Source organism: Seriola aureovittata, chromosome 11 (genome assembly GCF_021018895.1).
Source record: "Seriola aureovittata isolate HTS-2021-v1 ecotype China chromosome 11, ASM2101889v1, whole genome shotgun sequence".
Classification (NCBI taxonomy): Eukaryota; Metazoa; Chordata; class Actinopteri; order Carangiformes; family Carangidae; genus Seriola; species Seriola aureovittata.
In genome coordinates this window covers 12,722,776-12,750,086 of record NC_079374.1, presented here as the reverse complement: position 1 = coordinate 12,750,086, position 27,311 = coordinate 12,722,776, and the positions used below count along the sequence as shown (strand labels likewise).

At 35.1% G+C, this 27,311-nt stretch overlaps 2 protein-coding genes across 3 annotated transcripts in view; one reads left to right on the top strand and one right to left on the bottom strand.

The window, feature by feature from the left end:
- Nucleotides 1-12,450: 12,450 nt before the first annotated feature.
- On the top strand, nucleotides 12,451-16,995 carry dct (dopachrome tautomerase). Its single transcript, XM_056389400.1, has 8 exons — nucleotides 12,451-12,907; nucleotides 13,040-13,339; nucleotides 13,979-14,079; nucleotides 14,542-14,708; nucleotides 14,864-15,043; nucleotides 15,166-15,301; nucleotides 15,393-15,594; nucleotides 16,564-16,995. The coding sequence occupies exons 1-8, from the start codon at nucleotides 12,619-12,621 to the stop codon at nucleotides 16,737-16,739; spliced, it is 1,551 nt and encodes a 516-aa protein (XP_056245375.1). The 5' UTR covers nucleotides 12,451-12,618; the 3' UTR covers nucleotides 16,740-16,995.
- A 111-nt stretch (nucleotides 16,996-17,106) lies between these two features.
- The window catches only part of LOC130177548 (glypican-6-like), a 102,138-nt gene continuing 91,933 nt past the window's right edge, over nucleotides 17,107-27,311 (bottom strand). For both annotated transcript variants that reach the window (XM_056389398.1, XM_056389399.1), the window contains 3 exons: nucleotides 22,390-22,526; nucleotides 20,828-21,003; nucleotides 17,107-19,829 (listed from right to left, as the gene is read on the bottom strand). In XM_056389398.1, the coding sequence (XP_056245373.1) occupies nucleotides 19,624-19,829; nucleotides 20,828-21,003; nucleotides 22,390-22,526 (519 nt within the window). In that variant the 3' untranslated portion in view covers nucleotides 17,107-19,623. The remainder of the gene's footprint in view (nucleotides 19,830-20,827; nucleotides 21,004-22,389; nucleotides 22,527-27,311) is intronic.

Here is a 27,311-nt window from a genome sequence, read left to right as displayed (position 1 = left end):
AAAAACGTCATAGAATAGTAAGGCAACAAATGTCAAAAAACATCATAGTATAGTAAGGCTCAAAAACATCAAAAAATATCATAGTATAGTAAGGCATAAAAACGTCATAGTATAGTATGACACAAAAACTTAAAAAAACCATCAAAATATATTAAGGCATAAAAATGTCAAAAATGTCATAGTATAGTGTGACAAAAAATGTCAAAAAACATCATGGTATAGTAAGGCTCAAAAACATCAAAAAATGGCATAATAGTAAGGCATAAAAACGTCATAGTATAGTAAGGCAAAAAATGTCAAAAAACATCATAGTATAGTAAGGCTCAAAAACGTCAAAAAACGGCATACTATAGTAAGGCACAAAACGTAACAGTATAGTATGGCATAAAAAAAACATGAAATCGTCATAGTATAGTAAGGCATAAAATGTCAAAAAACATCATAGTATAGTAAGGCTCAAAAACATCAAAAAATGTCATAGTACAGTAAGGCATTAAAGGGTCAAAAAACGTCATAGTATAGCAAGCCATAAAATCGTCATAGTATAGTATGGCATAAAAACATAAAAAAAAACATCAAAATATGTAAAGGCATAAAAATCTCAAAAAACGACATAGTATAGAAAGGCATTAAAACGTTAGAAAATGTCATCGTATAGTAAGGCATTAAAACGTCATAGTACAGTAGCTAAAATATGTCATATTAAAGTAAAGTATAAAATGTCATATAAACTTCACACTGTAGTAAGGAATAAAAAAGTAAAAAAAATGTCATATAAACATCAAACTGTAGTAAGGAATAAAAAAGTAAAAAAAATGTCATAACATAAGAAGGCATAAAATGTAATGATATGCATGTAACAGGGAGAAAATCGAACTCCGAAAATTTGTGTAGCAGTGGGGGATTTGAACCAGGAAACTGCTTGTTACAAGACCAGCGCTCTAACCATTGTACCAGCATATCAATGAACTTTTGGTAGACAAACCATTGCAAATTCATAAATATAACATGGCATAAAAATGTCTTAATATGGTTAGGCTAAAAAAAGTCATAGTATAGTAAGGCTCAAAAATATCAAAAAACGACATAGTATAGTAAGGCATAAACATTCATAATATAGTATGGCATAAAAACATAAAAAAAACATCATAGTATAGCAAGGCACAAAACGTAATAGTATAATATGTCATAAAAACAACATAAAATCATCATAGTATAGTAAGGAATGAAAACGCCAAAAAAGTCATTGTTTAGCAAGGCTCAAAAATGTCAAAAAACATCATAGAATAGTAAGGTATAAAAAGGTCAAAAAACGTCATAGTATAGCAAGACATAAAATCGTCATAGTATAGTATGTCATAAAAACAACATAAAATCATCATAGTATAGTAAGGAATGAAAACGCCAAAAAAGTCATTGTTTAGCAAGGCTCAAAAATGTTAAAAAACATCATAGAATAGTAAGGTATAAAAAGGTCAAAAAACGTCATAGTATAGCAAGACATAAAATCGTCATAGTATAGTATGGCATAAAAACATAAAAAAACCATCAAAATATATTAAGGCATAAAAATGTCAAAAACGTCATAGTATATTAAGGCAAAAAATGTCAAAAAACATCAAAGTATAGTGAGGTACAAAACATAATAGTATAGTATGGAATAAAAACATCATAAAAAGGTCATCGTATAGTAACGCATAAAAAGGTCAAAAAACGTCATAGTATAGCAAGACATAAAATTGTCATAGTATAGTATGACACAAAAACATCAAAAAACCATCAAAATATATTAAGGCATAAAAATGTCAAAAATGTCATAGTATAGTGTGACAAAAAATGTCAAAAAACATCATAGTATAGTAAGGCTCAAAAACATCAAAAAATGGCATAGTATAGTAAGGCATAAAAACGTCATAGTATAGTAAGGCAGAGAATGTCAAAAAACATCATAGTATAGTAAGGCTCAAAAACATCAAAAAATATCATAGTACAGTAAGGCATTAAAAGGTCAAAAAACGTCATAGTATAGCAAGCCATAAAATCGTCATAGTATAGTAAGGCATAAAAACATAAAAAAAAAACATCAAAATATATTAAGGCATAAAAATCTCAAAAAACAACATAGTATAGTAAGGCATTAAAACATTAGAAAATGTCATCGTATAGTAAGGCATAAAAACGTCATAGTACAGTAGCAAAAATATGTCATATTAAAGTAAAGTATAAAATGTCATATAAACTTCACACTGTAGTAAAGAATAAAAAAGTAAAAAAAATGTCATACAAACATCAAACTGTAGTAAGGAATAAAAAAGTAAAAAAAATGTCATAACATAAGAAGGCATAAAATGTAATGATATGCATGTAACAGGGAGAAAATCGAACTCCAAAAATTTGTATCGCAGTGGGGGATTTGAACCAGGAAACTGCTTGTTACAAGACCAGAGCTCTAACCATTGTACCAGCATATCAATGAACTTTTGTCAGACAAACCATTACAAATTCATAAATATAACAAGGCCTAAAAATGTCTTAATATGGTTAGGCTAAAAAAAGTCATAGTATAGTAAGGCTCAAAAATGTCAAAAAACGACATAGTATAGTAAGGCATAAAAACGTCATAGTATAATATGGCATAAAAACAACATTAAATCATCATAGTATAATAAGGCATAAAAACTTCAAAAAAGTCCTTGTATAGCAACACATAAAATCGTCATAGTATAGTATGACATAAAAACATCAAAAAACCATCAAAATATATTAAGGCAAAAAAATGTCAAAAATATCATAGTATAGTAAGGCAAAAAATGTCAAAAACATCATAGTATAGTAAGGCTCAAAAACGTCAAAAAATGACATAGGATAGTAAGGCACAAAACGTAATAGTATAATATGGCATAAAAACAACATAAAATCATCATAGTATAGTAAGGCATAAAAATGGCAAAAAACATCATAGTATAGTAAGGCTCAAAAACATCAAAAAACATCATAATAAAGTAAGGCATAAAAACGTCACGAAATGACAGTATAGTAAGGCATAAAATGCCATAGTATAGTATGGCATAAAAACATAAAAAAAACAATCAAAGATATTAAGGCAAAAAATGTAAAAAAAAACATCATAGTATAGTAAGTCTCAAAAACGTCAAAAAACATCATAGTATAGTAAGGCTCAAAAACGTCAAAAAACGTCATAGTATAGCAAGACATAAAATCGTCATAGTATAGTATGACACAAAAACATCAAAAAACCATCAAAATATATTAAGGCATAAAAATGTCAAAAATGTCACAGTATAGTGTGACAAAAAATGTCAAAAAACATCATCGTATAGTGAGGCTCAAAAACATCAAAACATCAAGAAATGACATAGTATATAGTAAGGCATAAAACGTCATAGTTTAGTATGGCATAAAAACATTAAAAAAAAACACCGAAATATATTAAGGCATAAAATGTATAAAAAGTTCATAGTATAGTAAGGCAAAAAATGTCAAAAAACATCATAGTATAGTAAGTCTCAAAAACGTCAAAAAACATCAAAGTATAGTAAGGCATAAAAAGGTAAAATAACGTCAATGTATAGTAAGGCAAAAAATGTCAAAAAACATATTGGTATAGTAAGTCTCAAAAACGTCAAAAAACGGCATAGGATAGTAAGGCACAAAAACGTCATAGTATAGTGAGGCAAAAAATGTCAAAAAACATCATAGTATAGTAAGGCTCAAAAACGTCAAAAAACGTCATAGTATAGCAAGACATAAAATCGTCATAGTATAGTATGACACAAAAACACCAAAAAACCATCAAAATATATTAAGGCATAAAAATGTCAAAAATGTCATAGTATAGTGTGACAAAAAATGTCAAAAAACATCATAGTATAGTAAGGCTCAAAAACATCAAAAAATGGCATAGTATAGTAAGGCATAAAAACGTCATAGAATAGTAAGGCAACAAATGTCAAAAAACGTCATAGTATAGTAAGGCTCAAAAACATCAAAAAATATCATAGTATAGCAAGACATAAAATCGTCATAGTATAGTATGACACAAAAACTTAAAAAAACCATCAAAATATATTAAGGCATAAAAATGTCAAAAATGTCATAGTATAGTGTGACAAAAATGTCAAAAAACATCATAGTATAGTAAGGCTCAAAAACATCAAAAAATGTCATAGTACAGTAAGGCATTAAAAGGTCAAAAAACGTCATAGTATAGCAAGCCATAAAATCGTCATAGTATAGTATGGCATAAAAACATAAAAAAAACCATCAAAATATATAAAGGCATAAAAATCTCAAAAAACGACATAGTATAGAAAGGCATTAAAACGTTAGAAAATGTCATCGTATAGTAAGGCATTAAAACGTCATAGTACAGTAGCTAAAATATGTCATATTAAAGTAAAGTATAAAATGTCATATAAACTTCACACTGTAGTAAGGAATAAAAAAGTAAAAAAAATGTCATATAAACATCAAACTGTAGTAAGGAATAAAAAAGTAAAAAAAATGTCATAACATAAGAAGGCATAAAATGTAATGATATGCATGTAACAGGGAGAAAATCGAACTCCAAAAATTTGTGTAGCAGTGGGGGATTTGAACCAGGAAACTGCTTGTTACAAGACCAGCGCTCTAACCATTGTACCAGCATATCAATGAACTTTTGGTAGACAAACCATTGCAAATTCATAAATATAACATGGCATAAAAATGTCTTAATATGGTTAGGCTAAAAAAAGTCATAGTATAGTAAGGCTCAAAAATATCAAAAAACGACATAGTATAGCAAGGCATAAACATTCATAATATAGTATGGCATAAAAACATAAAAAAAACATCATAGTATAGCAAGGCACAAAACGTAATAGTATAATATGTCATAAAAACAACATAAAATCATCATAGTATAGTAAGGAATGAAAACGCCAAAAAAGTCATTGTTTAGCAAGGCTCAAAAATGTCAAAAAACATCATAGAATAGTAAGGTATAAAAAGGTCAAAAAACGTCATAGTATAGCAAGACATAAAATCGTCATAGTATAGTATGTCATAAAAACAACATAAAATCATCATAGTATAGTAAGGAATGAAAACGCCAAAAAAGTCATTGTTTAGCAAGGCTCAAAAATGTCAAAAAACATCATAGAATAGTAAGGTATAAAAAGGTCAAAAAACGTCATAGTATAGCAAGACATAAAATCGTCATAGTATAGTATGGCATAAAAACATAAAAAAACCATCAAAATATATTAAGGCATAAAAATGTCAAAAACGTCATAGTATATTAAGGCAAAAAATGTCAAAAAACATCAAAGTATAGTGAGGTACAAAACATAATAGTATAGTATGGAATAAAAACATCATAAAAAGGTCATCGTATAGTAACGCATAAAAAGGTCAAAAAACGTCATAGTATAGCAAGACATAAAATCGTCATAGTATAGTATGTCATAAAAACAACATAAAATCATCATAGTATAGTAAGGAATGAAAACGCCAAAAAAGTCATTGTTTAGCAAGGCTCAAAAATGTCAAAAAACATCATAGAATAGTAAGGTATAAAAAGGTCAAAAAACGTCATAGTATAGCAAGACATAAAATCGTCATAGTATAGAATGGCATAAAAACATAAAAAAACCATCAAAATATATTAAGGCATAAAAATGTCAAAAACGTCATAGTATATTAAGGCAAAAAATGTCAAAAAACATCAAAGTATAGTGAGCTACAAAACATAATAGTATAGTATGGAATAAAAACATCATAAAAACGTCATCGTATAGTAACGCATAAAAATGTCTGAAAACGTCATAGTTTAGTAAGGCATAAAAACGTCAAAAAACGACATTGTAGAGTAAGGCATGAAAATGTCAAAAAAGATAATAGTATAGTAAGGCATGAAGACGTCAAAAAACGTCGTAGTATAGTACGGCATGAAAACGCCAAAAAAATCATATTATAGTAAGGCATGAAAACATAAAAAATGTCAAAGTATAGCAAGGCAAAAAATCAAATCAAAGAATGTCATAATATAGTAACCAATATATGTGATAGTAAAATAAGTATAAAATGTCATATAAACATCACACTATATTAAGGAATAAAAAAGTAAAACAAAAGGTCATAATATGGGAAGGCATAAAATGTAATGATATGCATGTAATAGGGGGAATATCGAATGACTAATATCTTTTGTTACAAGGCCAGAGCTCAAACCATTGCGCCAGTGTGTAACTGAGCTATTAGCAGACAAACCATTACAAAGTCATAATATAACAAGGCATAAAAATGTCTTAATATGGTTAGGCGAAAAAAAGTCATCGTACAGTAAGGCTCAAAAACGTCAAAAATGACTTAGTATAGTAAGGCATTAAACGTCATACTATAGTATGGCATAAAAAAGTCAAAAAAGCATCATAATATATCAAGGCATAAAAACGTCCAAAAACATCATAGTATAGTAAGGCAAAAAATGTCAAAGAACATCATAGTATAGTAAGGCTCAAAAATGTCAAAAAACGACATAGTATAGTAAGCCACAAAAACATCATAAAAACGTCACAGTATAGTAAGGCATAAAAATGTCAAAAAACGTCATTGTTTAATAAGGCATAAAATCATCATAGTATAGTAAGGCATAAAAACCTGAAAAATGTAATATTAGAGTAAGGCAAAAAATGTCAAAAAACATTATAGTCATAGTATAGTCACCAAAATATGTCTTGGTAAAGTAAATATAAAATGTCATATAAACATCACACTATAGTAAGGAATAAAAAAGTCAAACAAAATGTCATAATATAGGAAGGCACAAAACGTAATAATATGTATTTAACAGGGGGAACATGCGAACTCCTTAACTTATAATTACAAGGCTGGAGCAAGGCTGAGGTCTAACCTTTGCTGTTGCAAAGGTTAGAGCTCAAAGTATATTTAGGCATAAAACATCATAGTATAGTAAGGTATAAATACTGAAAATAAGTCATGTATAGTAAGGCATAAAAATGTCAAAAACGTCATAGTATAGTAAGGCATGAAAACGTCATAGTATAGTAAGGCAAAAAATTTCAAAAAACATAGTATAGTAAGGTATGAAAACATCAAAAAACGTAAAAGTTTAGTAAGGCATGACAACGTCATAGTATAGTCACGCATAAAAACGTTAAAAAAAGGTCATAGTATAGTAACTCATAAAAATGTGAAAGAACGTCATAGTACAGTGTGGCATAAATCAATAAAAAAAAGGCATAGTATACTAGGGCATAAAAACGTCAAAAAACATCATAGTATAGGTAGTCATAAATGTGAAAAAACGTCATAGAATAGTGACGCATCAATCAATAAAAAACGTCATAATATAATAAGGCATAAAAATAATAAAATACTTCATAGTATAGAAAGGTATGAAAACGTGAAAAACATCATAGTATAATAAGGCACAAAAATTTGAAAAAAACGTATACTACAGTGAGGCATTAAAACAATAAAAAACTCACAGTATAGTAAGGCATAAAAATATGAACAAACTTTATAAGACATAAAAATATCATAGTATAGCAAGGCAAAAAATGTCAAAAAACATCATAGTATAGTGAGGTATAGATACGTTAAAATAGGTCATAGTATTTGTAAGGCATGAAAATGTAAAAAAAAAAGTCACAGTATAGTAAGGTACAAAAATATGAAAAAACATCTTAGTATAGTTAGGGATAAAAATTTGGAAAAAAAGCGTCATAATGTAGTAACGCATGAAACGTCATGGTATACAAAGTTATAAAGAATATATAGGAAGGCATAAATTGTAATAATATGCATTTAACAGGGGGAACATGCAAACTCCTAAACTCATAATTACAAGGCCAGAGCTCCAACCTTTGCAACAGCATGCCACTCAACTATTTCCAGACAAACCGTTACAAAGTCATAATATAGAAAGGCATAAAAATGTCTTAATATTTCATAGTATAGTAAGACATAAAAATGTCAAAAAACTTCATTGTATAGAAAAAAAAAGTTAAAAACCTTCATTGTATGACGTTAGGTACCACTTTGATATTCTCACATGACGTGAACCTTCAGATAGTCTCTGCCCTTTCAGCCAATCAAATCCTAGCATCGGCTGTTTGGAGAAGTAGCCTCTTGCAAACATAGTGCCGATTTCACTCAAATATTGGTAGTGACAATTCTGTCCTCCCCAAATATTGGTAGGGACATGCCCATATGCAAACTTAATTGTAAAATGGAAAAGAACCATTTCAATTTCATCTTACATGCTAGTTTATCCTTATTCATTTTGTATTTGTGGGGAGAAATGACTGAAGCAGAGTGAGGTTTACATGACTTGTTGTCCAGTCTCCCTCAGCGTTTAAGTATATGTGCATTAAGAGTAAAAATGCTTTAGATTTAGTACAAGATGAGGTGAAAAACTACTGTGAATATGGAGGAGAAAGCCCAGAAGCCCAGCAGGGGTTGTTGAGTGGCTCCTGTCATCGTACATATAATTGATAAAATACAAAATACAAACAAGCAAAAACATTTAAATTGGTTGCTTTTCACCTGTAGGACACTAGAGCTCTGTTCTGTGTAAATGCAACTGAAGTGGTCTGAATTAAAATTTTAAAAGGCTCTATTATTTAGCCAACGCATCTTCCAATCAAACTTATGCAGAGTGGGTTTGGCGTTGTTAAGTGCAATATTCACAGAGCTGTCAAGAAAGTGGATGCATTTCTTCATCCACATGGTAACAAGTGGATAATTCCACCTCCACCCTGTGTTGAAAGACTATTTACAGAATGGTTTCATTTGTACTACTTCAAAGATGCATTATGGGCTATTATGCACATCCTTATGTTGAACCTGAGGAGGGGAACATATGAAAAGAAATAAAAGTGAATTTAAGCAATAAGCTTTATCATCACTAAGTGATATGCAAATCCCAATTAATTCTTCCCACTTCTCCCTTGTTTTGTATTATAAATATATTTCCATGGTGTCACCTAAGAATCCTCTTTTATGACAGTAGAAATATATTGGCTGTGATCTTATTCTCAGAGTGGGAGGATTCCAGATAAATAAAAAAGAATTTAAATTAGAAAGACCCAGCATCCTTTTATTATTTTTATTTTTCACACATACACATACACTGTCTTGCATGGCATTATACACACTTGCTTATTTCTCCATGGCTCTCTGGCACCATCCTGTGTTTCGGAAGGAATAATGGATTCTGTTTATTTACACATTCACACATTCAGTTTTGGGTTGATTTCCAGTAGTTAGTCCAAATAACAGAATTAAAATAGCTGAAAGATAATAAAAGAAAGAATACTATTTTGTTGAAGGAATTTAACAAGACACTGATGTCTGTGTTGCTGCTTTTCAGTATCACAGTGCAGTTTACATTTCAGCCAGTCCGACAGCTGCATGGTTCTGTTCTGTGTTGTGTGGAAAAGTTCTATAGATTCATAAAGTGTCAAAACAATTTTAATAATATAAAATCCTAAAAATCAAGTCCAACACACACAGAAATGTAATGCATGTGTGAGTTCATGTTGAAGTTGCTTTTTGCACATTTACTTGTATTTTTTTTCATTTCTCTAAATCTGTCTTTAAGTAGGTATTTTTCACTTGATAGTATTTGATTTTATCTCGTCTTTGATTTGATTTGAGTTTATGTGCTGCTTTGAAATCGATTACGCTCTTTGCATGCAAAACAGCAACTTTTCCCTCACATGATAAGCCATGACTATGGTGAACAACAATGAAATTAGTGGTTACATTCAGGCTTGTCACCAAGTTTGTTTTTTTTTTTTCTCACTTACATGCTTGCAAACTTATTTACTGAAATAAATGTGAAATACTTTCTATAGGACATTCCATTTGACTTCCAGGAATTCTCGCTAATCCTGTTGAGTGCAATGAACCTAACAGGCCCTGTTGTGTAAAGGACTCAGTGGTCACACATGGATTTTCTCATAGGGCCATGTTTATGTCTGCTCCAAGTCCGGACTCATGTTTATCTGATACTTTACCACTTTAAAGATACTGTATGTTGGACTTGGACACTGATTTAAAATCTATCACTTTCACAGGAATATGATCACCAAATCCATGAATGAATATTTGTTGATATTGAAATTTTGGACTTGAACATACAGTATGTGGATATCATGCTTCATCCTGTTTTCATCTTGTGATATATAACATGTAGCATGCTGTCTGATAAATTATGATGATAATAAGGAAGAGATGGTGTTTTCAAACTCAATTCACTTTTACTTATTTATTTCCTCTTAATTGTATCGATAATGATACCTCTGGAAAACATTCCACAACTCTAAATACTACATGTACTTAAACGGTCAGCAGTCACATGCCAGGCAACTGGAATGTGTGAGGAGTGTGGGTCAAACAGACAAATCTACGCATCAAAGTTTTCTCTCATTCTGAAGTGTTTTTGATGGATGTAGAGTTCCCGCTTCAGAACAAAGGCTGCTAAGAAATGTCTGACTGCATCATTTCTATTTCTAAAGTTGAATGAGAAACAAATCAAAAACGTCAGCATCTGTAATGACGTCTGAGGAAAACACAACAGCAAGTGATTGTTTTGTTTCCAGTCACAAGTGCAACCCCGTGGATGCTCAAGTATGAATGTGTGAAAAGGAATGAGAAAGAAATAAGATGTGTTTTTTTCTTTTAAAAAAATCTTTTTAATTAACAGAATTCAGTTCATCATTGATTTCTCCTCCTCCTGCCTCCTGTGGCTGCAGTTCAAGTCAACTTTATTGTTCAGAAAGGAAATTTGTTTTGTAAGGGGCAGCAAAAAGTACAAAATAAAAAATTACAAAATATAAAATGCTTACAGGTAACAATAGAACAGAGGAGATCCAAAAAAATTATATTTTCCCTTCATGTCTGCCTCCTTAAATTCAGTTTCAAACCTAAGTTGCTGCTAGTGATGAATGAGACAACTGGTCATGTGAGATCCAGTCATTCAACCTCAATATCAGTTAAGTCTTTGAGGCTGTTGGACTCAGATTGTGATCAATCGTAAACAAAGGAAGGCTCTTCTGCCTTTGGGGCATTTTTGTGGTTCAGTCTTTTTCAGTGAAAATAAACGTTCTCTGTTCTCCCAGTTTTATTACTGCTGGCCATTTCTTAAGAAAATCTGCTTCAATTGATGTGAAACTTTCATTAAGGTTGCACTGTAATGTTAGTGGTTGTGCAGACTGGGTTAGTTAGTTAGTTAGTTTGGAACAAAATGAGCAGTGATGGAAACTAAGTACATTTACTCAAGTACAGTATTTTAGTACACTTCTGAGGTACTTTAGTTGAGTATTTCCTTATTACTTCTTTACTCCACTACAGTTCAGAAATAAATACTTTTTACACTACTATATTCATATAACATTGGTCGCTAGTTACTGTGTAGATTCAGATTCATCATATAAAATATATTCAAAAAAATTAAATATGGGGGTTAAAAGTTCACACACTACCCAGCATTAGCATACTCATATTAATGAAAATAAGTCCCACCTTTACCAGCTGACACATCAAAGTGTAACAGGGTATTTCTACATAGGTGGTGATGCTAGTTTTGTTTAGATAAAAAATCACAGACACATTACAGGATTGTTAGTGTGTTAAAGATAAGAATACAATTATTTAAACAAGAATACAGAGGCCTACAATTACAACAACTACAGCTGTTCTTTCTCTCCCTCACATGCACAGCAAAGGGTGTCAGCTGAGACCGGGCTGAACAGTTGCCACAGGAAGCCGAGAACAGACCCATCCTGATAACAGGCTGGGAGATTTCTGAAAACTGTCACTTCTAGCAGGATGAAAGTGATTAGTCAAAGTTTACACAACAGAGCTACAGTTTTTCCTTGCCACTGTGGCCAAGTGCTAAATAATACTGTAAAGAGTAAAGAGTCATCATGTGCTATAGATCAGAATGACTTAACAAATCAGTTGATTTACAATGTTTCTATTTCAATTTTCTCACCTGAATTATTCCTAAAACTTAAATCTAAATCCTAAATCCTAAGTCTTTTGTTTTCCACACATCGATACGTATTTTATTTCATATTTGATCAAATGTCTACAAACAAGGCTCCACAATCTGTTCCGTTGGAGGCAAATCTGATGTATTTATCTGATTTTTGTCTGATATACTTTGAGTTATGTAAAGTGAAATGAGGCATGGTTTAGTCTTTTGGTACAGAGAAGCTATGGAACACTTTATAGTCCCTTCTGGCAGTACAGACAGGCATCCAGATCTTAGCCTAGCTCATAGCTCTGTTGTCAGGTGATCATCACAAGACCTATGGTCTAATCCCCTCTCAGCTCTACAAAAGCAAGAAGAGAAATTACAGACTGTCTTAATGTGCGTGTAACCAACTGGAACACAACATGATCTGGGTCTAAGTGTTGTTTCCACTGGTGTTAAAACTATCACTGGATCTAATTTGAAGATACACAACGGGGTACCGTGGCGGAGTGAGATTCTACGCTTCTCTGGGGAAACTAATTGACTGTAGAAGAAAGTTGATCTACAAACTGATTAGTCACCAGGAGAAAACAGACAAGTGAAATATGATGAACGCCCTGGGTCTCGGTCTTCTTTGTTTACTCCTTTGGCCTGAGCCTGCAGAGGCTCAGTTTCCTCGAGTGTGCTGCACAGTGGAGGGGATCCTGTCCAAGCAGTGCTGCCCTGCTCTGGGCTCAGATCCTGCCAATGTGTGTGGCTCTCTGTCGGGGAGAGGAATCTGCTCTGCAGTTCGAGTCGACAGCAAACCCTGGGGAGGACCATACAGACTAAGAAATGTTGATGACAGAGAGAGGTGGCCGACCAAATTCTTCAACCAGACTTGCAGGTGTACTGGTGAGTGCTGTATAGTTTTATTAAGATACTGTCAGTGATCAGCTGAGGAAGAGGTAGATTCGATTATATCATCATTAAAATCAACACGAAATTACCTGTGAATTGACGTTTAGTTTGCCCTCTGTGTTACAGGGAACTTTGCAGGTTATGACTGTGGCCAGTGTAAATTTGGCTGGACCGGGCAAAACTGTGACCAGAGGAAAGCTCCTGTGGTGAGGAAGAACATCCACTCCCTGACCCCTGAAGAGCTCCAGGAGTTCCTGAATGCTCTGGAGCTGGCTAAGACCACCCTCCACCCAGACTACGTTATTGCCACCCAGCACTGGCTGGCACTCCTGGGACCAAATGGAACCGAGCCACAGATTGCCAACATCTCCATCTATGACTTCTTTGTGTGGCAACATTACTACTCAGTCCGAGATACTCTTCTTGGTATATGAGCATGGTCACATTTCTTGACATAAAACCATTAGTTTATATGATATGGCTGATTGAGTTTAATGGGAACATAATAATAATAGAAATATTAGGAATATAAAGTCGGAATGTGTTAACTGTAAAAATCTATTCAAATTAGCTCTCACATAGGAGATCCATCTTTTTTTCCACTGGTATTACTTTTTATAGCCGTACTTTAAAATTGGTCCAGATGTTTTTAGATAAAATTATATGAGTAGATTAAAGCTCAAAACCATATATATATATATATATATAATATATATATATATATATATATATACACACATATATATTTCTTTTTTATCAGTTTGTGGCATATTCAAATTCATAATCGTTACGTTTTACTTAAATTTTAATTAAATCCATACATTTTGTGCCAATTCTTAGTTTATTATAGTTGAAAATATGGACCTGTTTTTAATGTGTTTACAAACAATACTGTTGTAAACAAACTGTGCCTCTAATGTTTTCAGTTCTTCACAATAACTTGGTTTTGTTTAAATTTGTTTACTCATACATTAATTAGAAATCATTAATAATAATTTTACATATAGTGCGTGTTGAGCACATTATTGCCATGAGGAGCTCATCAGATACTTAATTTCCCTGCAGGTCCAGGTCGCCCATTCAAAGCCATCGATTTCTCACACAAAGGTCCAGCATTCATTACCTGGCACAGGTATCACCTTCTGAGCTTGGAGAGAGAGCTACAGGTATGTGTCATCTCTTTTAAAAAAACATGTTATCTCTCTTTCCGGGTTATCTTCTTTTCATTGTATTATTACTTTCTATATAATAGTTTCTTTTGCAGTTAATTTTCAAACCCTTAAATTGGACTATTTTTATGGTATTGGTAAATCAGGGGTCTGATATCTAGAGCAGATAACCTGCCTAAGAGAAGTTTTATTTGTAGCCTGTACTGGAGGAGACCTTTATCATGTGCTTTCAACAACGGAAATCAGGATGAAACACATCCATCCAATCATCCATGCATTAGCTTTACCTTGTTTCTCATACCTTGATTGTCGTGGAGGTGGGGGCTGTGGTGGGCAATTTAGAGTCAGAGGAACTGCATGATACTTATAATTCTTGAATGACCCCATGTTTCTGACCATAATAAAGATTTCTGATACTAATGTAAACTAATATCAATAAAATGTGTCTGTTCCCTGCAGAGACTGACTGGCAATGAGAACTTTGCGATCCCTTACTGGAACTTTGCCACAGGGCAGAGTGAGTGTGACGTTTGTACCGACTCTCTGCTGGGGGCCCGAAACCCAGATAACCCCTCTCTCATCAGTAACCAGTCCAGATTCTCCAGATGGGGGGTGGTGTGTAACAGGTCTGCACAAAATATTGAAGGCGGCGGGGAGGGAGAGAACAAAATAATTATTGGTTGGAGTATAATGAACTAAATATTGTGGGGAAAATAACAGTGTTTTTCATTGGTACAAATCAGTGAAGCATTTTAATGTCTGAATTGTTTTCCCCTCTCAGTTTGGATGACTACAATCGCCTGGTGACTCTTTGTAACGGCACGAGTGAGGGTTTCATCCAGAGAGGGATAATGGAGCAAAGTAACATGTCTCTGCCGACCATGAATGATGTCAGAAGCTGTCTTGGAATCAGGGACTTTGACAGCCCTCCCTACTTCACCAACTCCTCCTTTAGTTTTAGGTATATTCTACTGTTTAGCATCAATAATACTTTTTAATCTATACCTGTAGATTCCTCTTAAACCTTAGCTTTAAGAGTTTGTTGACAGCAGTTTAACAAACCTTGTGCTTTGCAACTTACAGAAATGCTCTTGAAGGGTATGAAAAGCCAGATGGAGAACTGGATGAATCAGTCAACAATCTTCACAACCTCGTGCACTCCATGCTCAATGGAACCAGCTCTTTGTCCCACTCTGCAGCCAACGACCCCATCTTTCTGGTCAGAGTCTGATTTCATGGTTTACACTGAAATGCTGGATGGTGTGGTAGAGTTGATGTTATTAAAGTCTCTGTGGTTGTTTACTTTGCAGGTGCTCCACGCTTTCACTGATGCTATTTTTGACGAGTGGATGAGGAGGATTATTCCATCCAATGCCACCTTCCCAGATGAGATGGCCCCCATTGGTCACAACAGGGACTACAACATGGTTCCCTTTTTCCCTCCGATCACTAATGAGGAGATCTATATCACGTCTGATCAGCTGGGATATTCCTACTCTGTTGCCCTGGATGGTGAGCAAGTGTTAAAAGAGAAAACGAGTTTAAAGTTATTGTTTGACATTCTGGGAACATTTTGATATTCTTGTTGAGGGTTAGATGAGAAGATTGGTTCCACTCTCAGATCTATACGGGAAATATGTAGCTACAGCTAGCAGTCAGTTTGCTTAGCTTAGCTTAGCGTAAAGCCTGGAAACAGGATGAAACAGCTAGCCTGGTTCTGTCCTAAGGTAATGAAATCCACCAACCAGCACCCCTAAAGCTCACTAACAAACATGTTTTATCTCATTCGTGTAGGTAGTGGTTTTAAGAGGGTTATGACTATTTCTGGTCCAGATGCAGTGGTTTTCCTGGAAGCTAACTGGCTGCTGGTGGTAGCTTCATATTTACTGAAACAAACATGAATGGTATCATCTTCTTATTTAACTCTTGGCAAGTAAGCAAATAATTGTTTCCCCTATGATATCAAACTATTCCTTCAGCTTTATTAACCTCCATCCTCAGATCAGACTAGAGGGGTATCAAGTCATCGCCTTCTCTTTTTGCTCAAGTCTCTGAAAAGACTGCTGAGTGATGCCAGCCTGTAATTGTCCAACAAAGGTCCACCCCCCCCCCCCAATCATCCTACTTTTTCATTGGGGTCTTTAGCTTGAGAGTACACACTTGCTAATAGCACTGTCCTCTTTAGTTGGGCAGTTCAGTGTTTTGACAAATTGACAATTTAGAAGTTTTTGTTCTGCAAACCACAGTATGGGCTAGAAAGTTAGTTTAGAAATCAGAAGTATTAGTTCATAGCTAAGTAATGTTGGATCATAGATGCTGGTCCACAGCTTCATCAAACCTATTAAATTGCTCTTTGTTATATAGGAGAAAACATTTGAAAAATCCCCTTTTAACATACTGGATTACATTTAAATGTTGTTTTTCTGCTGCTGCTGCTAAAAGGTTTCCATGTTTATCTCCACCTGTGCTTCATCTTAACAGAGGCAGATGGAGGACCCACTGTGTTTGTGCTGGGCTCCACTCTGGGGGGAGTCTTCATCGGTCTCCTGGTGCTCCTCCTTATCTTTGTGCTCTACCTGCGTCAACGAAGAAACAGTGGCTTTGAACCTCTGATAAAAGCAGACTTCACAAATAGAAGGTACACAGAGGAAGCCTAGATTTCACCTGTTGTTCTGAAATGCACTTCAGTACTCATACCTACCTAAGAGAGATGGAGCAGACATTCTACAATGTTGTGTAAGCTCGACCCTGAAGCAAGAGGAAAATACTAATCATGTGAATGAACGACACTTGTACCCTTTAGATGTTAAGACTAATTTCATACTACACCATAATTTGAATTGTACTATCCACTGAAAAACATTGATAGAAACTTACAAGTTTCAACTGAAGCCAATCAAAATAAATGTACAAACTGGTTTAGCCAGCTTACCAAAGTGTGACCTCATTTCCAGCACTTTCTTTCCACAATATGCAACTTTAACAATTTCTTTTCAACAGTCGCCACAAATACGAATCTATTGGAACGTTTTTAATAAATATTTATTCTCAAGAACAGTAACAAAACACAAATGCAATCATCTTAATTGCACTGAAAAACAGTAAGGCATATTTGCTCATCTAGTTCTTCATCCCCTCTCAGTTTGAAATTATATTCAAACTGCAAACAGACTTCACCTCATCAGGATTTGAATTCATACAGCAATGCATTGATTGTAAAAAATGCTGACTTATAGCGTTTCCTGCTAATTCTATTTTTCAGATCATTTGTCTGACCAGACAACCATTTTCAATATTTTATTGCAAAAATATTACCATTAAAAGTTCAATGATACAAAACATAAAAAGGGCATCCTGTAAGGTCAATATTCATAATAAAGAATCCTTTTGAATGAAACATTTGACAGATTTGTCTATATTTTTTGTTCTTGCAATGTGGATGCAAACGCTGACTTAAATGCAACAAAGAAAAGCTCAACAAATATTCATTGATATACTGCGAAGGGTATAACACAGGCTAATTCTGTGGATATGTAAGCTTAGCTGGCCTGGTGGTTATGGAGCTGACGGGTTCTCAGAGAACAGTGGACGTACATACAGGCTGGTTTTGTCCGCCCCCCTCAGCAGTGCCAGGCCTCTCACATTCTCTGTAAGTACGCTCTACTGAGGAGCTTCACTGAAGCGTTCAGCCCTGTCCAGTCTCCACAGATTCTCATTTCACAGGTGACTGTGGTCGGCCTCAAGCCTGTCTGTGCAGCAGACATAACCATTCAAGCTTTGCAGATAAATTTAGGGACCCTTTCTTTGCATTTCCAGTACCCACTGTGTGCCGTTTGCTGCTTCCTCTCTTAATAATTCCCTCACCTTTTACGTAACTGTGGTAATCATTTATTTTTTTTGAAAATTTTGTGATTTACAATTCGACTTGTTAATACTGTCTGACAGTATTTTACTTTTGTTGCTACAATGCACATTTTAATGACTATTTTATCTAAATTGTTACAGCAGTTACAGAATAAGCTTTGACTATTAAATCACATATGCATTTATCAAACATTTTTTCTGGAAATACTTGTAGAGTATTCTGAGGATGCAGCAGAAAAACTTTCATAGGCCCAAATTACTGTAAATTAATGCAGAGATTACAGCTGCACATGGTAATTTTGTATTGAATTGCTGTGCTTTTAATAGTGCAATGTCTATTTACACAAAGTGCACAGGACAAAGTCATGGTTTTTGATTACTATGTAGGACTACCTTTATAAGGAGTTTGTTTGAGAACCATTTAAATATCTTTTAAAGTAGTATCTCCTTATTGAGTGGTTGTGCAGGCAGGCCACTGAAGCTTTACAGTGGTTAGGTGGAAACACTCTGTAACCAGTCACTTAATGGAGACATAAAAAAACAGAAATATATTATCAATCAATCATTTTATATCAGTGAGGATTAGAATTCGTTTAGCCCGCTCTGACGTGAATTAATTGATTTCATGCACCCCACAACACAACAGAACCAACATCACACTGATGGCACTACTGTACTGTATGTCGCCTCTGTACGACAAAAACTGCTCCATAATAATTCTGTCCTGGCTGTCTACTCTTGAAGCCGAGCCTGAGAAACCAGCACTATATGATAACATTTTTGCAGATAATAAATTTGTTACAAGGCAAATGAGTATATAAAAATGTCAATCTTATCCCTTTTAACATATTGTGATTTGTAGCACAAGGCAGCTGTTGAACAGTTTCATGGATAGCTAAGAGCAGAGCAGATCCATGAACCAACACATGGTAAAATTAACCTAAAATCTTGCCAAATTCCATGGTTGAAATGATTGTAAATCATAAGATGAAGCAACATGATTATAATGTCTGCATTCGATCTAAAAACAAACATGAAAACATGACATTTCTGATGAATTTTCAAATCACTTCTCTCAAAATCAATAATTGGCACGAGTGAATAACAGTGGAACAAAAATTCAATTAAAACTTTAGATGGAAATGACATGTTCCTGAATTTTATGTCACTTAGCTCATTATCCTTTGTCTTTGTTTTAAAATATAATATTAAACAAATATGAAACTTATTGTGCCTCTTTTAGGTGCATCAAATAACCACATTCTCAACATTTTTCAACACACAAACAATTTTTGCATTTAAAAAAATCAAAACAATCAAAGTGCGTGTTATATTTTTCCACATTACCTACATTAATACCTGCCATATGTGCAAGAAATACTTTTTTTTTTCAATCTCTGAAGCAGAGTTTGTTGAGTTGGGTCAGCATCCGTGTTAGATGGTGAAGTGATGCCGTAAAATATCAAGTCTAAGGATGGCACTGCACGATCTTTGGGAAAGTGGGAAATCATGATGCATGACTGCTCTCTTTTTCAGAGCAGACTCCTCTAGCCTCAAGGCTGGCAGCCTGAATACTGTCTGCTTGACTGTAGCTCCAATCTGCCTGAATACAAAAACTGAAAAAAAAAAAAAAAAAAAAAAAACCCTGCTGTCCATGTTTGGCCCATTCCTCCAGCATTATCTCCATTGTCGGTGGAATGCCAGGGCTGAGAGGGCTAGCATGGTTGGCAGGGCTACAGAGGGTGCGTGGAGCGGGGCAGAGTAACCCACAGGCCCGCTTCGGTCGGCTTTCACCACTGGGGCTTCGGTGGCAGCACCGTCCATGTCTGTGGGGCAGACCTCTGTGCAGCCGCTGCCACTGCCTGAGCCACTGCCTTCATCGCCTGCAACACCATAACAAAACACAAGCCAGGCTGAGCACATCAATGAAATAGCAGAGTAGCATTAGTCAACAATTCAGCCATATTTCACAATCCTAAACTGCCACTTTAAGGCTGCAATATATTATTTCACATTCAAGTTAAAGCTGCAATAATGATTTAAAAAAAACAACAAAACAACTATTAATAGAGTCATAGAGTCATAACTATATGGGCTCAGAACTATGAGACAAGATGAACCTACAGAGAATCATCACCTGAGTCTGCATTTAGCTCTGTGGGCCATTTTAGTGTATTTTAGCTCATTGTTTTGGTTTTACAGCCAGCAAGTTATCTAGTTTGGCTCAGCAAGTGACAGCCGGACAAAGTTAACAAGTAGGTGAAAAAAAGCCAGATGTTTCTCTCAAGAGGTAGTGGTGACCTAAAACAAAGCTAAAAGAAGAATGACTACATCAAGACACCAAGTTAATGTTAATATTGCTACTATATCTGCTGGATTTATAGAAAACCAATTAATGGAGGTTTACCAAAAATAAATAAATATATATATATATGGATAGATATATATAGATAGATAGAATTTAGATAGATAGATATATGTACATATAATACCACTCTGTCTTTATGTGACTGTACACTCTTTTGGCATGTAGTTAAATTGAGGAGAATATAATTAATGTCCCTCCTCCAAATCCTTCCATAAATGTCTTCATCAGTGTTTCACATATACCTTGATGAAGACTACGGTTATTGCCATTGTTTTTTTGTTTTTCACTGCAGACTGCCTTTGTTATTTATTTTCTTCTTCAGTGCATCTTGTGGCTTTATTGATACTGATTACAGCTGCAGGTAGCATTTCAAAGCCTCGCTGAGTGACAAGCTGGAGCATGAACTTGACCAAGTCGGGCAGGGATGGCGAGACTAAAAATACATTTCCTGCCTAAAGAAAAAAAAAAAAACACACGCATGTTGTCACGTATCTCTCCATGGCAATGGCTTACTTGAGTCTTGAAAGTAGATATCATTGCCGTTGTAGGCATTTTTCAGCTTGTTGGTCATCACCCTCAGAGCCATGATCTGCTGGCGGATGAAAGTGTCTGGGCGGGTGATGTCCACGCCCACCTCAGGGTTATTCACCTGGTTGGTCAGTCCATCCTTTTGGACTTCAGGGAAGTACCTTTTAGTTCAAAAATACAACAAATTATATAAATAAATTGGCGTTATTAGTTTTGACAAGGTGCTTGTTAAAAGGAAAAGAAAGCCATTGTTCATTTGTCAGTATTCACAACACTAGACAACCCCATTATCTGAGCTGTCTGATGTGCAATGAATTCTCATTATCAAAGTTCAAAGTCCAAATTAAAGTCTTTATTTTCCCTTAACACTTATGGACACCAACAAACAATATGACATAATGGCCAGGGTAATATGTAAGAGTTCTTTTGGAATCAAGGTGGAAGTGCAGAAGTCAAACAAGGAGTCTGTGCCATCCCCACACAACACTAAAATACTATCTGCTATTAAACAATTGAATGGCAGTGGGGACAGAGGAAACCCTCTATTCACATATCAGAATATATCAGAAAAAGAAAGACCACAGGGAGGTTAAGAGTGGACTTGAATACACAAACATTTTGCTGTGTTGAGATTTGGGTCTCATTCTCATGCAGCACTTTGAAAATTGCTCTTTGAGGACAAAGCAATGTTGGTAAAATGAACATTTGACCTAATCATGTTGGGTATAACAATCCTACATACAGCACATGTGAGCTATTTCTCCAGGGAAAACATGTCAGCTGCCTGCATTCTTGGCGATAAATAATCAGCGGGATATCACGTGAGGGCATTCTGCAAATCGTCAGACACAATAGCGTTTGTTTCCCCTAAGCCCAGGCCACCCTCCATTGTATATACCTCGGAAATCTTAAAAGGGGCAACATTTGATTTCCGTGGCTGATTTCTTTCTTTTTTAGTCACTGTCAGATACAACACCAATTCACAGAGTTAGAGTATTAGCTGTACAAGTTATTTAAGGAATGTAAAATATGACTGCTGAATGTCTTTTGATCACACATTTGACGTTATGCATGAAAGCAGCACACATCAGTTAAATGTAACCTCAGTGATGGCTGTAGGCAACTGGAATTCTTATGCAAACATTTGCCTTGAAAATGAAATCAGATTAATAGAGGAAACAGAAAGACTATGCTGGTAGCACATTTTAAAGAAGAATGAAAACACAATTCAATAAAATGAAACAGATAAAAATGGCAAATAGCATGAACGCATATTATACTATATCCATAGGAATGCATCCATGGGCCAAAATGATCAACTCTTGGGTATTTAAGAGACCACAGCCGTTCTGTTTAGTTGTAGAGTCGAATCGAAAAGTATGTCAAGCTCTGAGTTTAAAATGAGTTTTAGACAGGGAAAGCACAAAATCTGCTCCTTAATTCCAGGATTAAACTGATTAACATTAGGCGACTTGAAAAGACGTTGGAATTATAAATAACCTTTTGTACTGGACTGCATTAAAGCCCCGGGCCCTGGCGCCCCTTACCTGCCCTTGGTGTGTCCATTCCAGCACTCCTCATCGCTGGCATTTCCAGCGGTCACTCTGTCCTCCACGCACATCGCCTCAGGCAGGTTGGACCAAAATTTCTTGGACAGCTTCAGTTTCTCTTTTATGTCCACCACCTTAGCAGAGACAGGGGTCGTTACATGGGTGGAAAAACAATAAACAAAAAACAAAACCCTTCTATAAACAAGTCAAGTCTGTGTTACAGTGTAGCAGTCGCAGCCTTAAAGTTAACAGCTGATGCAGTACATAGTGTACCGCTGCTGAAAAGAAAAAAAATAAAATCTGATCAAATATGAACTGGATGTAGACTTGCAACCAATGTGGAGTTTGTTTTATAAGACATTATTTCTCCCAAGCAAGAAAATAAATAACAAAAGATAGCACACATTATGACCAATGCCTTTTTATAAGGTGATAAGTTGCTGTAGCCCCCAAAGCCTTACAACAATATCAGTCATTACCATAACATCCTTGTTAAAGCATCGGAAAGAGAATACAGTGTATGAAAAATGGTATGGTTTAAATTTAGCATTTTGTCGAATTAACTGTGTCTTAACTGAGCTTTAGTCTTCTTTAACACCTGTTTGTCATGATGCAGCTCATTTGTAAATTCATTATAAAACTGCCCCACCCACATTTTATCTTATCTTATCTTAAAGGGATTCCTGAGACATCTCAACCCCCGACTTCCGAAAAAATTATTTGGATTTAATTTCCCTTTCATGTCGACTATTGAAGGTTTGCATCATGAAAAGTGAGACCACGCAGGCTTGCAGCAATAATTTCAGCTTGAATGTCAGACTTAAATGATCCTTTGCATCCCGGCCATGTGACACAGTCAGATATCGTTTCCTGACTTGAGCCTGTTGAACTCCAATCTTTCATCAAACACACAGAATTTGACATATTTCACTGAAGCTGAGGGAAAGCCTGATAGCAGCAGGTTGGCCCATTATCTTTTTCCGTCTGACTTGCTGTTGGCTTACGTGAAATTGTAGTGAACCTGAGCAGAACATGAAAGGTGCTGTACTGACTGTGTGACGCTGCTGTAGGCCCCGACACTGCTTTTGATGTGTTAATCCTGTCACACTGATGCCAAAGCACTTCAGCAGCTCTGATACTGCCCAGAGGGTCAAGGCTGCACTCAATGCAAGAGATTGACTGGCAATGTTTGACTAAACCTCGCACATTAAGTTTAGTGAGAGATTCACAGTTTTTCTCAGGATCTGCCAGCAAAACCGAGTCTGTGCAAATAGGTGAATTACACTGCTGACAAACTCACATTTTCATAAAGTTAATATTGAATTAGCATCATGTATCTTAAAATAGATAAACAATTTGAACATTATTTTAGCACAAGTACCTAAGATGACTGATAATGTCTTTAATATTCCATATTCTACAGTTCTACTCCGCATTATATATCTGATATAAGTGTGAATGCATGTTGAGTGTTTTTTTTATATCAAAAACCAGAACAAACAAATAGTCTTGGCAGATGTCTAAAACTCCCTACTGAGACAGAACGCTAAAAGACATCCACTCGGAATAAAATAAAAGTATTCAATGAACCTAAAATACCTCAAATGTCTGATGCTTAAAGGACCAAAGTTTCAAAAGAAGAGGAAATGTTGAAAGGCCTTTTCACACAATAATAAATGTGCCTCTGGGAAAAAGTCCCACCTCATTGCGCATTGCCCATGAATAAATAATATGACTGCAACAAGCAACCCAGGCATGCAACCAGCCACAATGCACACTAGATGGCACTATGTCTTTGAGAAATGGGGTGATGAAAGCAACTGGAAAAGAAATGAGGGTGGGAAATTCATTTCAAATGGATACCAACTATTTAATTTTGTTTTTTTCACCCCACACTTTCATGTTTATATGAATCTCCGTGTGGTCTCACAGGGAAAAAGTGCTTGCCACTGGAACAGGTGTAAGTGGGGAGGACATCATCAGGGAAATCATGTGACAGTATCACTCCTGTGATGATGATGATGATGATGGTATGTGAGGAAGCAGAGATTAGAGAGTGTGTATGTGTGTGTGTGTGTCTGTGTGTGTGTTTGTGTGTGTGTGTGTGTGTGTTTGTGTGTTGAGAAGCTCCACATTATAAACAACTACCTATTACAGGGTTGATATTCTCATTAAAAATCAACATGAGGATCACAGACAAAACAGCCTCCCCTTCACCTCACATCAGGATATTACATTGTATTTGTTTTCACTGGCATAATAACAGATGACACATATCATTATGTGTGATACTGATTCCTCATGACAGTAAAGGTGGCATTATTATGTGATACCTATGGTTCAGTAATAAGTGCCAACAAGGCTATTGATAGAAGTGTTTACTCACTGGATGTGCAAACCAGGATATTATAATTTTTGTTTCACAGGACTTCAATAACTTCAACAGCTTCAACAAAACATAAACCACTGCCAACATGCTGGGAAAAGACAATACATTTTGTTTTCTTTCACACACTCACACTTGGCACATGACTGTCCTTATCATTGCCCAATAAAAACCATTTATCTCCAGATTTGTTGATTTTTAATTGTTCAGATGCACTAAATGATGCAGTGGTCCTTTATGGGATGATAAAACTATATTTCTTCAACCAAATAAACCATTTATAAACTCATTAGACTATCTGGAAAATATTTATCGTCAGAAGGCTGAAAAACAATTCACTTTAAGTCTCCTATTTTAACTAGCACACAAACATTTAATGGATAAAAAAACAAAAAAAAACCCCAAATGTACTTAAACTTGCAACATTATAGTGTATTATTTAACGTTCATAGTGTTATAGTTAAATACGGGGGACTTGGAGCTTTGCAGAAAAGGATTTAATTAGATGATTAGATAATTCTACCCTGAACCCAACTTGAAGTACCACACGTTAATGATTCTTTTATAAAGCCTGATCTCTTTTTTTCTTTCTTTTCATCTAATTATATAGTAATTGTGTTGTAATTATATTAATATTGCAACTGTATTATATTGTAATTGTATTATCAGTTTTTCTTGTGACATCAAAGTTAAATGTTGTGTCACACATTGATTTCCCCTGAAAGAAAGAACAGAAGAATGTAATGTTTTCTGCTTTGCCAAGGTCTCAGTGATGAAGGCTCATTGGACACAGCTGTACACGGCCTTGCTCTCATTCTGTTTTATGCATCACATCATCTATATTCTATGTTTCTTCAAGGCATGCTGTATATAATGTTCCTTACACTTTTGTGAAAATGGTGCGCCTGGAGATGCTTAAGAAAGAACTACAACAGAATATTCTCTTTCACATTACGGACTGTGAAGGTCTTCCGTCGTCCAGTTTGTAGGACATTTTCTATCTATTTATATTCATTATTAAACTGAAAACACATTCGCTTTTGATTTAGTCATGCTAGATTGTAAAGTTGCAAAAAGGTTTCAGTGGTTCAGCAGCTGTACAACTTATATATTTGTCTCACATTACACAATATACTGAACACAGATGCCAATCTTTATAAATGGCTTACACGATTTTGTTTCATAAAGGCTCAACAGTTGGCAGAAACAGCTGGGCACAAGCAGGAGTAAACGGTGTGTGCGTTGGGTACATTTGGTGCTCTAATGAGCATTTACAGCAGCAGGACGGTGTATTAGGAATTTACTTAAAACAAACTACATTGGCCAGATTTATTGTAATGAAGAGCCAGTCGCCCAATACAACAGTGTGGCTCAATAATGTATGTGTGTGTGTTCGTGTGTGTGTCCTGCTTTTTAAACAACAGACCTCTGTTGTACAAAAGAATAAGCTATGTCAGGCTTTGGCTACATAAACACTTCTTGTTAGTTGTGTCGATTCATTGTTGATTTTGGTCTTTTCATGGGATTTGATGACGGTAACAAAAATATCACCACACTTGTGTTTTAAAAGATGGTTGACTTCAGCTTAAACAAGCAGATAGATTATTCATGACTAAGCATCATCAATTTGAACCTTGAGGAGGAGAAGCTGCAGTAAGGTTTAGTTTTGCCTGCTCCCTCCTTTCCTTCTCAGCGGTACTTTTTTCTCTTACTATCTATCTCTATCTCCCTGCTTCCTGTCAGGAACCATATATTACTTCATTGTGTTTCTCTCTCTCTCTGCCTCCTCCCTATGACTCTCGTCTCATCTCCATTTTGGTCTTCCCCTCTGTTACCTCTGTCCTACGTCCTAAGTGAAAGTGAAGGTTTCTTGGACCACAGTCCTATTCTAAGGAGCTTTGTGAATAAAGCCTCTGGTCTTTCTCTTTTCACAGTGATAAACAGTGTGTCATCTCTGGAACTGCTCTTACACCATGTTTTCATTTTAAATATCTTGAGAGAGAAAATTTTAATGAATTGTAGGGCGTTTTTATAGCGGTTCCTGATGTTTATGCCACTTATTATATGCTGAATGTTTTATAATGTATTTAATTTGATATTTAATCAAATGTTCTTGCATTTCATGTCCCTTGCTTGTTTCCTCAGGAACAGGAAAACAGGAAGTTTACCAAACAGCACTAAACCACCATACAGGAGATTAATTCAGCAGTAAACACAACTTTAAGTAGCCTGTAATATATTACAGCTCACATAGCTTAGCTTTTGCCATGATGAAAATTAAATCTAACCAAACATACTGGGTATACAGTGCACTGTTTACTCACTGTTTAAGGTAACTGCCTGGCTTGAATGAACAAACACGAAGAAATGTTTACAGAGAATAAATATTTCCAAAAACAGTAGTGTGAGTCCATGAGATAATGTCGTTAGCACGCTTCAAATCTGCGTGTTTGCAGACACTCAAAGTATTTCCTACAATATTTATCATCTGTCTTGTTTCTGTGTGCATGCATATGAGGCAGGTCATGGGTTT

Coding starts and splice junctions, on each gene's coding strand:
- dct (XM_056389400.1), top strand. CDS start 12,619: ATGATGAACGCCCTGGGTCTCGGTCTTCTTTGTTTACTCCTTTGGCCT. Junction 13,340..13,978: donor AGTCCGAGATACTCTTCTTG/GTATATGAGCAT, acceptor ATTTCCCTGCAG/GTCCAGGTCGCCCATTCAAA. Junction 15,044..15,165: donor AACTCCTCCTTTAGTTTTAG/GTATATTCTACT, acceptor TGCAACTTACAG/AAATGCTCTTGAAGGGTATG.